Raw genomic sequence first — 16,745 nt, 5'->3', positions numbered from 1 at the left:
ATTTATGGATGGAAACGCCTTCCTTAAAAATGTAATTAAACGTTTAATAAAATTGTGGTTTGTCCGTTAAAATCATGCTAGCAATTCGAAAGCATGGATTTTTTCGCATTTTCAAAGCGTTACTTTTTTCAAATGTATTTCCAAACGAAACTACTTATGCAACTTTGTTTAAAATACACTTTGGACCTACGAAATCTTGGAGCCAGTAAGACATGAAATCGTCTAACTTTCTAATTTTCTTTTGTCCAAATCCTTTGTTTGGAAGAAGTATTGGTTTTAGAGTAATGTTAATACTACACTCTCATCTCACTGGACTAATGTGACAGCCCTTTGATTAACCCTATAAAAAAAAAATAAAGAAATCTAAGAGTTGAAAGGGTACTACCACATCAACCCATTCTGTTTCATAGGCTAATCAAGAAAAAAATTAGTAAAATTATTTCTTAGCTAACACAGAACTAGATTGAATTGTAAAGATCATTAATTATATTGTGCCCTTTTTGGCCAAAATGGTTATAATTGGGTGAAGAAATCCAATACTTTTACCCTTATATAACATATGACATTTAATTTGGAGCTCTTATAAATAATTAAATATTCTCAATTCAATTAAAAGTTCAGGAAAAAAAAAAAAAAAAAAACCTATGTTCAAATTGTGGAGAATTAGCATGTCTCTTTATATATTTATTTTCCTATGGCAAACTTTTGATAGTCCTTCCAAAATTTTGCTACTTTTCCACCAATAGGACCAAGATTTTCTAAATTTTCAATGGTAACTTCATGATCATGGAGTATTAAAAATCGTAATTATTAATTTTAATCAAATGGTTCATCTACCTCTTATAAAGTTATTTAAATCCTAACCTTAATAAGGGTTCTTGATCTCTATCCAAGGCTGATTAGATCTCTCCGTTTCATTTCATGGCTTAGAATTTATTTTGCTGTATTTAAGGTGTACATAGTATCACGTTATTGAAAAGTTTTTTATTTTGCTATATTTAAGGTGTACATAGTATCACGTTATTGAAAAGTTTTAAATGATGTGACAATATGCACAGCGTTAAACGTGTAGAATTGAATCTAAATCATGAAATAAATGAAAATAAACGACAATAAAGTAAATAGTAGTATTATTCGAGCAAAAAATTATTAACTAGTGCAATCCGTTTCTCCTTGTACTTCATAGCTAAAAGAACCTGACGAATCATTTGCAAGTTGACCATCTAACATTCTTCAATGATTAATTTGTGAATCATTTGCCCAATAATGCGTATGTTGTTTCCTCTAATAAAAAGCACAAATTAATTCATTTTTTTTTACATAAATTAATTGAGATGGGCATTTGGCGTCGGTCATTCTCTTATACATCTTTTTTGCAAATTTATTATTGAATTTGTGAACACACATGCGGTCTCATAGATTTAATGGTAGATTTACACTTTTTTTTTTTTGGTACGGAGATGGACGAGATAATGAAACCAAACATTTCTTAAATGAATTCTAAGAACATCACCTACTGAGGGTCCGGTATGTTTAGGATTGCGATTTCGTAAATAAGAAATGAGATTTTAAATCAAATTGCAAAAAATGAATCGTTTAAAAATTGCATTTAAAAAAAATTAAGATTTGAAAATGCAAAAAACTGTCTTTTAAAATTGCAGTCAAAGTTGTGTTTTTTTTTTAAAACGCTGAATTTAAAGACTAACCTACTATTTTAAATGCAAAACTGTGATTTTGTTAAACGCTTAATTACATTTTTTCAATTTACCTTTTCAAATCGTACATTTTAAAATCGTAAATTCTAACGGACTTTAACTTTTACTGATTCCACCCACATCCAACTTTCAAGTCAGACAAATAGTACAATTTAGTGATGAATAATGGAACGCTTTTAATTCTTTTATAATTTGTTAACATGTGTCTGCATGTAATTGACATGGGTCAAAAACCCACCTAAATCGTCAGGGGAGAAAAGAGAGACCAAGAGGAGAAAGAGTGTGGTGGGTTGCCGGGGGAGGGAGGTTCCAAGCCTCCCTCCTCCCGGTTTTGTTTCCTCTTTTAGCTCTTTTAGGGCTAGAGAGGTTGTTGTTTCCTCCCTGGGTTGCTCCCAGTGGAGGCTAGAGTCTCTCAGCCACTAAGGCTGTGGAGTTTTGAGTCCCCATAGACTTGTTCCGGTGGTGGTTTTAGTCCTCCTAGTCCTTGTGGACTATGGAGTGTGGTTTGGTTTTTAGTTTTGGTAGGTTTTCTTTGTTCTTGGCAAGATAACACTCTAGAGAGGCTCCGGAGTAGGAGAGATCGCCGCTTGTGTCACTAGCATAATGATTTTTGTGTGCTCCAGTTTTTCTCATTCTTTAAGGCCAGATCTACTCTTTTCCGCCGTCCTATGGTCGACACGCATCCTCCAGTCTTACTCGATGTTGTCCTCCGGTTCTGCCGCTGGAGTGTTTTCCACTCTTTGGGCCGCGCGTGATGGCTACGTTCCATCTCTTTTGGCGTGTTTGGTGGCGTTCGGGAGTTTACAATGTTCGGGTGCTGCAAGGGCTCTTCTGGCTCCAGCGTGTGTAGTTTCTGGCGGTGCTTCTTCCGACGTCAGCTTCTGTTTTTGGGTGTTTTCTTGTTCTTGTTCTTGTTTACAGATTGTATTTGGCAGTTTGCTCTGTGTTAGATCTAGCCTAGTCATAGCTTCTTAGCACAGATTGTTTGTGACCGACTCCATAGTGCAAGTAGAGGTTCATATGTCAACGCATAGGCACCTTTCTATTGACTAAGTTTATTTGTAGCAACTGTCGGTATGATCTGAGTTCTTGGGATATTTGTATTGTTCTAGTCTCTGCATTGGTCTGAGTTTGACTCAATCTAGTTATAACTATGTTACCCCTTGGGTGTATTAATGAAATTATTAAATTTCCCTCAAAAATAAAAAAATGTGACTGTAATTAAATACTAGCACGTGGCAAGGAATTGTAAAAGAATTATAAATATAAAATTACTCGATTGAGACCTATTTGTGGTAAGCTTTCCCTTTGTGGCGATGTTTAATTGTCCCAGCTGGTGTCCCCAAGTCCCCACAGCCAGTCCCCCCTAACCGCCCAACGGGCCAACGACAGGTGGATTTCAAACGTTGGCTGAGTTAACGTGCAAGTAATCGTAGACAAATTACAACACGCATATATGTTTTTTCTACCATAATTAGATGACTACAATTAATGCTATACGTACTCATATTAGTTATATACATTTGGGCTATATTTGTTAATGATTTTAATAAGTATTTTTTGTGTTTTGGTTTAATTTTTCTTTTTCTTTTTTATGTGATATAAAGTTGAGAAATACTTTCGGTGGGATTCATGTAACGACTCAGTGAAAAGTGTTAGCCACATCTACGCTATTACTCTAAAAAGACTAGTCAATTTGAAGCTTTTTCTAGAATCACTTATAAAGCTCAGTTTCACCTAATAACTTGATAATGTGGGACTTAGCACTCATCTATCTCTTATAAACCACTCACTTTATGTGAGCTATTTATCTCTTCTCAATATGAGACCTGGGTGTTACAAACTCCCCAATTTAAACTCCTAACCAACAGCGGAGCTAGGATTTAGGATTTGAGGGGGCCAAATTGAAAAATAATAATTTGGGAGGGCTGAAACTAAAAAAATAAAAAAATTTAACGGTAATATATATATATATATAGTAGCTTCGCCCCTCCCCTGACGTCCTCGTCAAGGCCACTTCATACAGTGCTCCAATACCACATGACTTTGTGTTACTAGGTGGGTCTGATACCATTTATAATGACTCAAAAAAAAAAAACGCTAGCCACATTTGCGCTATCACCCCAAAAGGACTAGTCAATTTGAAGCTTTCCCTAGAATCACTTATAAAGCCTAATTTCACAGGCAATGTGGGATTTAACACTCATTTATCTCTTATAAATCACTCACTCTATATGAGTTATTGATCTCCTCCCAATATAGGATCGAGGTGTTACAATTCATACTTGAGAAAATGTTGTAGGTGAGATTGAGGTCCAATTAATACTTAAAAAAAAATTGTTTGGTTAACTTTTTGGAAAATGTTTTGAGTTTTAAACAAACAAATACTAAGCATTTAAGTTAATTTTAAGAAAACACAAATATGTGTGGAACTGACTTCTCACTTGTAACTTTTATTTTTTTTAAAGAAAAAAAAAAAAAAAGATATTTAGTGACCGTACACCCACCCTTAGTAAAGGAAAGGGTTTGCATGTTGTTTAGCCACCCTTGTTCTATTGTACGTGGTGACTATGCAGCTGCCTCTGTTGAGGGGCTTATGCAACCATCCCTATTTGATAGAGGTGGCCATGTGGCTACCCTTCCCCTCCGTTGGGGCCATGGTTGTGTGGCCAGGCCACCTCTCTCTCTCTTAAATCTTTTTATAAATAATTAAACACTCGTTTTTTCAAAATATTAAGTGGGAAAAATGTTCTAATTTTTTTGTTTTCTTTTTAAGGTGGGTTGTGCTTTTTCTTTTTATTTTTTATTTAAAAAAAATGTTTTCATTTTGCATTATGAAATTTATTTTTGGTTTTGAAAAGAGAAAACCTTTTTGAAACCATCACCAAACATAGCCCTAGCTAATTTTCTAATCAACGGAATAAAAGAGACCAAAAAAAACCATTGTTTAGCTAAAAGCTAGGTTAAAGGCCGGCCATAGATCATGGTGTTTATCGATGTTTGTGATAAGGACTAATTAACCAAATAAAAGGCCAAAGTTTTTATTCAACGGCAATTTGTTCACCAATTGATAGTTGATGTACATGCAGCATATGTACTGTGGTGGCCGGGCAGGCTAGGCAGAGAATCAATGCTGCCCCAATCTAGACGTAATTAGAAAGCCATTAGCATTTGGCTCCAGCTAGTGGTTATGAATCAATCAACCCACCAAGAACTTTCAAAAAGGCACAAAAAGGCAAAGCTAATATATATGCAAAAAAAAGAAAAGAAAAGAAAAAAGAAATGGGCAAAAAAAAAAGCAAAAGTTTTGAGTGACGGTAGCACATTGGATGGTGGTGGAGGAGATGGATGTTGGTGGTGGTAGTGAATTGGTGATGGGGATGGAGTGGGTGACAGACCCACGTGAAGGACGACCCACCACCACCACCACCCAAGTGGATGTCTTGGTTGGCTTCATATCAACGCTAACAGCCAAAATAACCCAACCAAAAACAATAAAACCAACATCCCCCAAAAAGTGAAAAAGAAAAAGTTAGGGGAGGTTAACATCATTAACTCATTTGACAAAAGTGAAACCATTTTCTTGGTTGCCCACTAACCCTAACCCCCCTCCTTTCCCCCTCTCCCTTTCTCTTCCCACTAATAATGTCACCCATTCTTTTCCTCTCTAATGCTAGTGGTTCTCTTTCTCTCTCTCTCTCTCTCTCTCTCTCTCTCTTTCCTGCAGTACAGTTATATGCTTCAACTAGCCTTATACATGTTAGCCGCTAAACAAGGGTAAAACTTTATAGCATGGGGAGAGATGGACAAAGAAATTAACCAAGAAACTACTCCTCCTCCTCCTCCTCCATCTCTCCTTCCTAACAATAACACCACCACCACCACCAAGGAAGACTCCCCGAGAAAACCATTTACCGGCGGTGGAGGTGGGGGTGGCGGTGGCGGCGGTGATAGGTTGAAAAGAGATGAGTGGAGTGAAGGGGCAGTTTCAAGCCTTCTTGAAGCCTATGAATCCAAATGGGTTCTCAGAAACCGCGCCAAGCTCAAGGGGCATGACTGGGAAGATGTTGCACACTATGTCTCGTCGCGTGCCAATTGTGCCAAGTCGCCCAAGACACAGACACAGTGCAAGAACAAGATTGAGTCAATGAAGAAAAGGTACCGCTCAGAGTCTTCCACTGCTGATGCCTCCTCATGGCCTCTGTACACACGTCTTGACCTTTTGCTCCGCGGAAATGGACCCCTTCAAGCTCCCACCCCGACCCCGACTCCGCCGCTGCCTCCTTCTCCTCCTCGTCTGCCTCCGTCTGCAGCTCCTTTAATGTTGCTAGAGCCATCCCTGGCAGCCGTGCAACCACCACCTCCGCCTCCGGCTCCTCCTCCGCTAGTTGGAACCGCTCAAAACTCGCACGGATCCAATGGTATTGAAAGGGTTGCCAAGGTCAGTGCTAACATTTTTATTTTTATTTTTATTTCTTTTTGTCAATTCTAGTCGTTATAGGCAAGTTGGTACCTGTGATCACTTATTCAATATTATGGGGATTGATCAAGATAAAGAAATTTCCATCTCCAGTCCAAGCATTTAATTTGTTCCCTATGTTTCATGAACACCTTGCTACTGATCGATCACAATTAGCTAGACATCTTTTAGTATTGTTCATAGTGCTATTTAATAGACTGACTTCCATACACCTGAAGGTAGTGGCAGTAAAAATGAATTATTAATAATTTTTCTTTTAACAAAGTTTGTGCCGATCAAAGGTTGATTTTTACTAATACGTTATCATAATTATATAACAATCATATAACTAGCAGTCAGTTTCTAAATAACATTACTCTTTTCCATATATACGACTCTTTTGAACTTGTCATAAATGTATATATTATTTTAAGTGTTTAAATTTCTCATCTTCTAATACCTTAAATTTTGGGAAAACAGTATGAATTTTTTTTTTTTTTTTATTTTTTTTTTTTTTTTAATTTTTTATGGAGGGGAAAACAGTATGAATTTTGAGTCCAATCTAGCTACCTCCATTTACAATTTAAAAGGTTCCCCACGTGAGTGACTATTTCTAAAATTTTGAAACTAATATCTTACATTTTATGTTGATAAAATAAAAAATCTTAATTTCATTCTCTTAGTGTGTATATATATATATATTCTTCCAAGTGCATGGTAAGCTATAAAGGATCCTTAAACGACAACTCGGTTTTGAACTGATCATGTGTTGGTAAATTTACTGTCATGATGTTGACAGGAAGATGGAGAAGGAACCAAACTATCCGACCAAGTGTCAGACAAGAACCAGTTGGAGACAGACAGTAGCACGCCGGCCCTTTACAGTGACAAGGAAAAATCGAGGTCGAAAAAGATGAAGATGAAAATGGCGGAGAAGAAGAAGAGGCGGAGAAGGGAAGAGTTGGAAATAGCAGACAGCATACGATGGCTGGCAGAAGTAGTGGTGAGGTCAGAGCAAGCGAGGATGGAGACGATGAGGGAAATAGAGAGAATGAGAGTCGAAGCTGAGGCAAAGAGAGGAGAAATGGATCTCAAGAGAACAGAGATTCTTGCTAATACCCAGTTGGAGATTGCTAGGCTCTTTGCAGGCATTAATGGCAAAGGTGTTGATTCTTCATTAAGGATTGGAAGAAGCTAGTTGATGATCGTTGATCATCATGATTCATGACGATAATTATTAAGTATTAATCATATGTATAGGCTTAATTAATTGTGTACTGACACTGAAAAAGGAAAAAGGGAACTTTAATTTAGAGGTGAGAGTCTTGAAAAAGATCGGTATTTGACTAATTGTACTAATAGGATCATGAGAAGTCCTGAATGAATCATATGGTAGGCAAAATAACATCTCTACCTCATTGTAATCCTCTCTTTCTCTAAGCAATATTGCAGTGTATTTACACATAAATTAAGCTATATATATAGTTACTGTTTTTTTTTTTTTTTTTTTTTTTAAAGTAATTCTAGAAACTGTACATTCTTATTTTACAGCTATCACACAATATTAATGTGATAGTCACAACCAATTCTTAGATTAGTTGCTATTAAAAGCCAAAGTATATATACACCATTAATTTTTTCGTTTTGGTGCGCATCCAATATTCTTAAAAAAATGATGATCACCCCCTACCCCAAAAAAGTATCTAATCGTAGCAAGTTAGACTTCTCGTGAACCTTTTCATCGTTTTAGACGGAAGCCTAGTCACATAAGTTGCACGTGACTTTTTAAGAAACGAACTCGCCAAATTATCCCTCTTTTCTTTTGCATAGCTAACTTTTTTGAAAGAACGACCAATTCAAAAGGCTTGCTTCTCTTTCTAAAACACAAAACTTGTCTTTTGTCTCCTTCGAATTCCATAACCTAAGGTTTAGAAAATTGAAGGACAATTATCCCGTAGAGGATGGATTCGTCAAATCCTGATGCAACTTCATTTCCATGAAGAGCGGGGCAACATTTGTAGGAAATACACTTTGTTTTTGTGAGCATCCGGCTTTTTAAGAAACGCTTACGTCGAAGAAAAAAACAATTAGTATGAGGTTTGTTAGCTACGAAAATTACAAGGAAAGTTGCAAACTTGCCTTCAATATATTTGTGCAGGGTATTTTGAGCAGTTGTGTTGGGTATTTCATAGATCTATGTTTTCAATATTATGCTCAATTTTATTTTATTTTTTTTTATTTTTAAAAAAAAGAGTAAAGAAATGTTGTTAGATAAAACAAAAAGGTTCTATAGCGAAGTGTCTACAAATTTATGTGCTTGAAATTAATTTATGTGTTGGAAATTTATTTTTAAGTTTTTAAATTTTTGTTTCGAGTATCTTTTGTGTAAATCTTGAAATCTTACCCATTATTTGTGCTATATTAATGTCTTTATGCTGTAATTTTCTCATGATATTGTTGGATTTAACATGTGACAATCTATCATCTCGTGATTTAATATGTTTGATACTCATTTAGGCTTAAAGCACATGCAGATGCTGATGCATAATCGAGCATACATAGATAATGACAAATAATATAGACCATTGATAAATGATATAATTATGCAGTCAATGTGCCCACATTTGACATGTCTATTAAAAAAAAAAAAAATCAAGTGCAGTTGAAAAACCACGTCACCCAACCTAAAGTGGTTAATTTTATCCCACTTTTAATAAGAATTTTGCTTTTAAGTCTAGTTTGGTCGGGAGGAATAGACCATTGGAATAGAATTATCATTTTTTATTTTATTTGGTAGCTAGGGGTTTATTTCTCATTGGAATAATTATTTCCTTACGAAAAGGAATATATATTTTTCTAAAAAAGAGAGGAATGGTTATTCCTAAAAGAATATACTACATTTTCCAGGAAAAAAAGACACTTATATTATTTTATATTTTCCCTCAAACTTTTTTTTAAAGAAAAAAGTAGAAAACTACGTGAATATTGTGACTAGCCAACCAGCAATGGAGCCAGGGGTGGTCGCACCACCCCCATGTGCCGTCGGGGGTGTATTCATGTTCAGTTTCTTTTTTTCTTTTTCTTTTTTAATTTTAGGTTTTTTTAGGAAAAAAAAAAAAGGATAAATAATGTGGAGATTTTTTTTTAGTAATTTTGATTCAATTATAATTAAAGTATGCGATGTCATCAAACTAAAAAGTATGAATAACTATTTAATTTCACCATCTTTCATTCTTAGTAATAATTACCAGTGGAGGTTAGATTTCTCCCAACTATTAGGACTGTGGAGTTTTTGTTCTCCCCGGTAAATCCGGAGGTGACTGATCTTCCCCTAACCTCTTTTGGGCTATGGTGGTTTATATTTCTGTTTTTTTGTTTATTTCTTTTGGTTTAGGCTGGAAGGTTCAACTCAAGACGTTTGGTTTGGGGAAGTGGCTGGCTTTTCATGTCGTCGACGGTGTGTTTTTGGCTGAACTTTTATTGTCATTTTCTTTGATTTTTGAAGCCAAATCTACGCACCTCCACCGACTTCTGCTAGACACGCACCACCCAACCTAGTTCCTCATCGACCTCCGCTCCTGCTGCCAAAGGCATCGGTCGTGTCGGTTGTCAGAGCTCAGCACATGGTCATTACACGCCGTTTTTCCAACAATTTGCAGCTTTCCGGCCATCTTTCGTGTCATCAGCATGGTGTTTTTTCTAGTTGTGCGATCTTCTTCACATGCTCTATTGATGCCAAATCTTTTGTCGGTTTTTTTCTTTGGTTAGATCGCAGGCTGCCTTTTTGATGCTCGGATATTATTGGACTTTTTCGCTTTTTAACGTAGATCATCCCTCTTTTAATTTTAGTAGTGGTGCTTATTTGTTAAGAGTGGCTTCCAATGTATGTTCTTGTAATCTTTAGGTGCTTTTAGGTAGTTTGCTCCCAAATCAAAAATTAGTTCTAATTTTGTGTTTAGGGAGTCTTTGTACACGTTAACCACTGTAATTGGACCTTTGGGTCCCCTTTTTTATCTGAATACAGGTACTCTTCGTTCAAAAAAAGAAAAAGTAATAATTATTCTATTTCCTAATGGAATACTCATTCTGCATACCAAACATGTTAATTTTATAACTTTTTAACTATTTGTGACACGTGATAATATGTGATTAGAGTGATATTGAAGAGAAAATTCACTTTTTATAATTTGGAGAGCCAATTTTAAAAGAAACCAAACATCAAACTCTTTACGAGCATGTTTAGGTAGCATTTTGTTTTGATTATTTTTTATAAATATGTTTGAATAAGTTTTTTAAATTCAAATTCTACTTAAGTTTTATTCATTTTTTAATTTTATTTTGTCTTAAGTTCTCTAAACCAGTAAAACATAATTTCAAAAAATAAATTTCATCGATATTCGTAATTTTGAATATAATAAATAATAGTATAATATAATACCAAAAAAATCACACACACAAACGTATATTTTAGTTAAATATTCTTTTAATTTTTTTTCTTGGTAGATGAGAGAGAATATAAATATATAAGCTTAAAAAATTAAATAGCTTTCACTTTTTGGCTCTTGATATTTGAAAAGCTTCTTTGACAAAAGTTAAATTTGAAAGAGTAAATAGGTTGTGAAATTGTCATTTTTTGTGAGTCTTTAAAAAAAAAATATTTGAGAAAAAACTGCTCGTTTGGGTGTGTGATTTTTTTTAATTATATTTTACTGTTTTATATTATATACAAAATTACGAATATCGAGAGAACTTATTTTTTAAAATTATGTTTTGATGATTTAGAAAATCTAAGATAAAATTAAAAAAAGTAGAATAAAATCTAAGTAGAATTTGAATTATAAAAAATAACTCAAATAAATTTTTTGAAAATAATAAAAAATAATTATTAACTAAACACAAATGCTCTAAAAATAAAGAAAGTACGGAGGAGGAGGAGGGTGTCCCCGCTTTTGGCTTGGTTCAGGGAAATCTCAGTTCCAGATAGGAAAATGGATATCATAAGAGCCAAACAGAACAGCAATATCTGCAGCTAGATTATGCTGTTCAAAATCCAACACTCTGTAAACCCCTTCCAAACCCCTTTCTTTGTCTCTCTTCCAGCACTAAAATGGCTTTCCTCCATATCCACACGCCACCTCATAGCATAACCACCCTCTCATTCCATTCCCCACCACCTCTTCGCTTCTCTCTTCCTCACTCCACCTTGAAAACCCACCAACAAAATTCGCTCTTTTCCACTACCACAACTACCAAGAACACACCTTTCTCACTCTCAATACACCCAAGAAAGTTGCTTTGCCAACCCCCTCGTGGCAAGCATGTCAGAGAAGACTATCTTGTGGTATGTTTTGCACAAAATGCCCATTTACTTTATCAGAAGTCTGTGTTTTGGGTTGGGTTTTAACTGAACGCTCTGAGTGTTACTAAGAAAATGTTGGAGAACTAGAGAAGTTATAGAGTTTGCAAAAAGAAATTCTGGGTTTCAGCTATTTACTATTTTTGGGAATCGAAAGAATAGAGGCTTTGCGCATTTGGAAGCAAAATTGGGTTTGAAATCTTTATCTTTTTCCCCATTTTAATATCAGTTTTTTTGGGTGGGCAGAAGAAGTTATCAGCCCAGGAGGTTCAAGAGCTGGTAAAGGGGGAAAGAAATGTACCCATTATCATTGATTTCTATGCAACGTGGTGTGGACCCTGTATTTTGATGGCTCAAGAACTCGAAATGGTATTGCTTAATATCTGCATTATGTTGATTATGGCATATTCTAGTTGTAATTTAAAGTGATCATATGCTCGATTGTATAAACTGCTCTTATTTTAATTGAGATTCAAATTAGTCTTGTTATTGCTCAATATCTGCAATTCAAATTAGTGCTTATAAGGTGGTTATTTGTGACATTTAATCCATTTTGTAAGATTTAGTATCTCCAAGCTAGCCCAATTGGTAGCATTGAATATTATAAGAGTAGTGCAATTGATAGAACTTGTTGATTATTGGTTGGCATGATACTGAAGCTGCTGGAAAGGCAACTCCTATAGCTATTTTGAAATGGAGAGGGACATTTAATTGAATCAGTTGGAAGGATAGTATTGGTGAACCATATTCAACCAGCATTCAATCATTTTGACTCGGTCATATCGGCCGAGTTTGATCATTTCTCTTTTCTGAATGTCTTGTATCAGTGGTTGATTATGAGGAGTTGATGATTTTGATATGCCTGGGTAATGGTTTCACATTTTGACTGTCTGGTCTACTTGAGTCTTTGGACAGTGGGTTTTGGCTCTTGGTGAATGATCAAAATATGTGATACATTTCTTTTTGTGATTGACTTCTTGTGTGACAGCAACAATAGTTCAATGCCATTAGATTTATTTATTCTACCTTTAACTTGTTTTGGAGCAGAGGATTTGTATGTCCGATGTTTGAATACTTTGAATGTTGTACCTCAGGTGTCCATGAGCTGGTTCGCATCCTTGACTTTTGTGCACAAATGATAAATAGGATACTTGATGGAGGTTCTGATGATTATTTTTCACTTCTTAACTTTTTTATATTGGATTTGTTTTCTATCTCCTTGTGCATTGTTTGTCACATGGATTTTTCCTTTCTAGTTTAATGTCTAAGACTTGAGGCTCTAAAGAAGGTTGAAATATATTGAATAAGATGGATGGCTACAAATTCAAAAAGGAATTCTTGCCTCACTAAGAAAGTTGAAAGGGTCATGTATATATCAAGTTTTAATTTCTTAATGCTTACAAATTCTTAATGTAGTCTGTAAATTCTAGATTTTGGTTTTCGTGATTCAGATACCATTTATTGGACCAAAATTTGGTATTCCCACAATATCTATCAAATATTTGGAGTATTATGCAATTATTTGGGATAGACACTTGGTACTAATCCAGAACCACAACAAAAGAAACTATGCTATGTTTTGTAGTGTTTTGAAAAGTCTCTATTCAAACACAAAACACACTTCTTCTTCTTTTTTTTAAAAAAAAAGGGTTACCAAACGGAACAATTTTCAGAAAACAAAACACAAAATACTTTTTGAAAAACAAAACAATTCACACTTTTAAAAAAAATCCAACACCTTATAAGAATATTTTGAAAAAACACATGTTTATTTTTTCAGGCGTGGAGCCGGATTTGTTACTTGTTTAGTGTTTGTTTCTTTGAAACGCTAAAAAGTTTACCAAACAATTTTTTCTGTGGATTTCCTGGACAATACTTTTCAAATGTGAACCCCACCGAAAACGCTTCTCAACTTTAATATTTTCAAAACCCCTTGCATAGATTTTATAATCAGGTTAGCATTTTTCGCTGCCAATGTACCTTGACTTGTTTGTGCAGCTCATATTGAATATTAAATTGAACAATTCTGCATCATGCCACATAACTGCAAGTGTTTGGCTTGTAAATTTTTCTGTACTTGTATAAATCATAAGCAGGTAGTAATCTTCTATCCTTGAGACCTGCGTTGCTCAAAAATATGTTTTTGAAGTTTCTTCATAATAAGATGATTTTGAAGATTCAACCATATTTCATGCTTCATTTTCTAACAGTTGAAAAAATAAAAATGTTTATTTGTTTCAACGTAAGACAAAATCTTGGAAAGAAGAGCATTGCTTTTGTTTTTTGTTGGATGGGGGGATATTATACAAATGTGGATATGCTACTGGAGACTTTACAATTTTGCATGATATGATATGAATGAAATGTGGCTAGCTTGTTTTTGAGCAATCTCTTGAGCAGCAAACAATGAAGTTATCATCCATTTTGGATTATAAACATTGTTGTTGACAGTCTCAAACTTGTTATGCTGCAAGCATGGAGTCAGTGTAATTTGTTTGCTTGATCATTTCCAGGATCTCCACTCCCAAATGATTGGCCAAGTTTGGTGCCTAGGAAGTGTTTATCCGGAGAAAGGTGTTAAAATATCTCCATTGATTTCATGCTTGCATTACAAAATTATTCCTACTTTTCAAAAATCCAGGCATTCCATATTGTTAATTTGTTGTGATAACAATCTCCAGAGGTATACTAGACACGTTAGCCTTGTCCCAAGTTTTGCAAACTATTGGTAGTTTCGAAATTTATATGAAGTGATGATCTGCTTCACCAGCAGCTTCGATATGCTTTCTTTGTTTCTCAAGTCTAGTTGATTCTGTTTGATGGGTTCGCTGAATTTTGGCTAATTTTATTTTCGGGTACATGAGAAGTAGATGCTGTCATTTGATGGAAATGGGTATACACGAATGCATGTTTAATTCAGATTTTTCTATTCTTTTATATGATGTTAAATTTGGAATTTAAGATAAGTGAGTAGTAGGTTTTCTTCTTCCTCTTCTTTTTTTTTTTTTTTTTTATTTTTTTTATTTTTTTTATTTTTAAAGAAAATTTTGGAGAGAGAAGTATGGCTTGGACAGGAATAGGTGGTGTTGATTACTTTCTTAAACATTTAGCAATGAAATTTGGTGATGCCCATGTCTTCTTTTAGGGGAGATGGTTTGAATCGTTCAATTGTACATTTCTTTTTATTTATTCCTATATAGACATAACTTACCTGAAAAAAGCAATCCTTCTCTGAATTTCAAATTTTTGTGTTTGTATGCACGCTCAATATATACTTCAATAATAAAGCTTATGATAAGATCCAAATAACAACAATTTGGTGGTCTGCACTTATTAGAAATTGTAAAGAAGAGAAGAGAGACATATGGTGATTTCAAATGACGTAAGAACTTCTAGATATATTTTCATGACCAAACACGCTCAATGGAATAGTTACTAGTTTAGAGAACAATTGGATTAGAGAGATACAAATCCAATATAAAAAATGGCTAAGCTAATAGGTCAGTATTAAATCTCTCTCTCTTATCACCAAATATGGATTTCACTCGGAATATCCATGAGGGTATCCATTGTTGAAGGTTTTTGCCTGAAAAATTGTTATAGTTGAGTGGACTAAAAAGAGCTGTTGATATACTAATCTTCTTGATTTGACATGTAGAGTGTTAGGTTTTGACATTAGGTTGATTTTGATTTCAATGAATTTGGAGATTCGTATTGGAACACCAGCTGGAGCCCTGCATCTTGAATTAATTTCAGATTCAATACACCCTAGTAAAAACGAACACCATTTATTAGCAGAAGCAAAACTTCCAAATTTGGAACTCTGAGAACTGGAATTGTAAAGCAATACTAATGCTGCATGACCAGATGTAGCCTCCATACAAGCAGGGAGCCTTATTGTTGTTCATTTCATTGTAAAATTAAGATTTGATTACTTGGGATACAGATTTATTACATTGCTCGTTCTAGAATTCTTGTACTTTTTTAAATTTCCTTAAAAGAAGTAATTTTTGCCATAGTACAATTTGATTTTTAGGGCCTGCAAACTCATGAATAGCTTTTGGGTTTGAATTTCTGACACAGCTTGCTGTGGAGTATGAGCAAAATGCATTGATTGTTAAGGTTGATACAGATGATGAGTATGAATTTGCACGTGACATGCAGGTAATTATTTGCTTTTAACTTTTTTACCTTGTAGCTCTATCGATTGCTTGAAATTTCTTACAGAAAACAGGTCTATTGCTAACTCTATTGCCTACATATTGTACACTATTGTTTCTGAATGTCAAAGGTTAATTTTCTGGGTACATTAGGTCAATGTAGTACTACTATTTATTCAGACCCACATGTGTTTCCATAGTTGTACTCTATACATTGCTACAGTAATAAGTAATGGAGCAATCGAAAGTTCTGTTCTTGTGGAATTTGAATTTGGTGACTCTCAGCTATAAAATGGAAACAAACCCACTTGAGGTCTTTTTGTTTCAGGTCAGAGGCTTGCCAACACTGTTTTTTATTAGTCCAGATCCAAGTAAAGATGCAATCCGGACTGAAGGGCTTATCCCAATCCAGATGATGAGGGATATAATTGATAATGAGATGTGAAGGAGCCTTTCAGTGAGTAGCTTGAGTTTTGTAGTTTATGTAACTCAAATACTGCATTGGAATCAACAATTTTGTAGCTATATTTTGTATTATAGACGGGTGGTAGGAACGTTTGGATGCAGGAATTTGTTTGCAGTCCACTCATATATACATCTTAACTAAAATTGAATTCTCTTTTTGCCTAGCAAGCAGTGATAACTCTATTAACCACTTGGGATGGACTGTCACATCGACCTAATGGGACGGAGGTATGACAAATAGAATTTCTCTTTTGTTAAGGGGTGCTATTGGTTATATTCTCATTCTATTGGGCTAATGTGAAAATACCGTTTTTCATATCACGTCAGCCGTTGGCCTTTTTAGAAAAGAAAAAAGGGTTGGGTTAATGTCCTGCAACTCATGCTCTCCTATGGTGCAGATTCATGTGCTGAGACCCATATAGATGCATGATGGACCCACTGTGCATAGGACAAAGTTTTCCTATGCACAAAGCTAAAAAGCACAAATATTCATTGTATTAGAGCATTCCCATCAAGCTCTTTATTACAAATTTTTCTCTAAAATTTGGAGATAAAAGCATGATTTATGGAATTCTTTATCATTTTTCCAA

At 34.8% G+C, this 16,745-nt stretch overlaps 2 protein-coding genes across 2 annotated transcripts; both read left to right on the top strand.

Moving 5' to 3' along the window:
- The first annotated feature begins 5,314 nt into the window (after nt 1-5,314).
- On the top strand, nt 5,315-7,675 carry LOC133880443 (trihelix transcription factor ENAP2). Its single transcript, XM_062319393.1, has 2 exons — nt 5,315-6,156; nt 6,974-7,675. Exons 1-2 carry the CDS (start codon nt 5,518-5,520, stop codon nt 7,370-7,372), a joined length of 1,038 nt encoding a protein of 345 aa, XP_062175377.1. The 5' UTR covers nt 5,315-5,517; the 3' UTR covers nt 7,373-7,675.
- A 3,463-nt stretch (nt 7,676-11,138) lies between these two features.
- On the top strand, nt 11,139-16,319 carry LOC133880323 (thioredoxin-like protein CITRX, chloroplastic). Its single transcript, XM_062319272.1, has 4 exons — nt 11,139-11,515; nt 11,777-11,899; nt 15,614-15,694; nt 16,019-16,319. Exons 1-4 carry the CDS (start codon nt 11,282-11,284, stop codon nt 16,133-16,135), a joined length of 555 nt encoding a protein of 184 aa, XP_062175256.1. The 5' UTR covers nt 11,139-11,281; the 3' UTR covers nt 16,136-16,319.
- The last annotated feature ends 426 nt before the right edge of the window (nt 16,320-16,745 follow it).

Source organism: Alnus glutinosa, chromosome 10 (genome assembly GCF_958979055.1).
Source record: "Alnus glutinosa chromosome 10, dhAlnGlut1.1, whole genome shotgun sequence".
Taxonomy (NCBI): Eukaryota; Viridiplantae; Streptophyta; class Magnoliopsida; order Fagales; family Betulaceae; genus Alnus; species Alnus glutinosa.
This window is presented reverse-complemented; position numbering and strand designations above follow the sequence as displayed.

Coding starts and splice junctions, on each gene's coding strand:
- LOC133880443 (XM_062319393.1), top strand. CDS start 5,518: ATGGACAAAGAAATTAACCAAGAAACTACTCCTCCTCCTCCTCCTCCA. Junction 6,157..6,973: donor GTATTGAAAGGGTTGCCAAG/GTCAGTGCTAAC, acceptor TGATGTTGACAG/GAAGATGGAGAAGGAACCAA.
- LOC133880323 (XM_062319272.1), top strand. CDS start 11,282: ATGGCTTTCCTCCATATCCACACGCCACCTCATAGCATAACCACCCTC. Junction 11,516..11,776: donor TCAGAGAAGACTATCTTGTG/GTATGTTTTGCA, acceptor TTGGGTGGGCAG/AAGAAGTTATCAGCCCAGGA. Junction 11,900..15,613: donor TGGCTCAAGAACTCGAAATG/GTATTGCTTAAT, acceptor TTTCTGACACAG/CTTGCTGTGGAGTATGAGCA.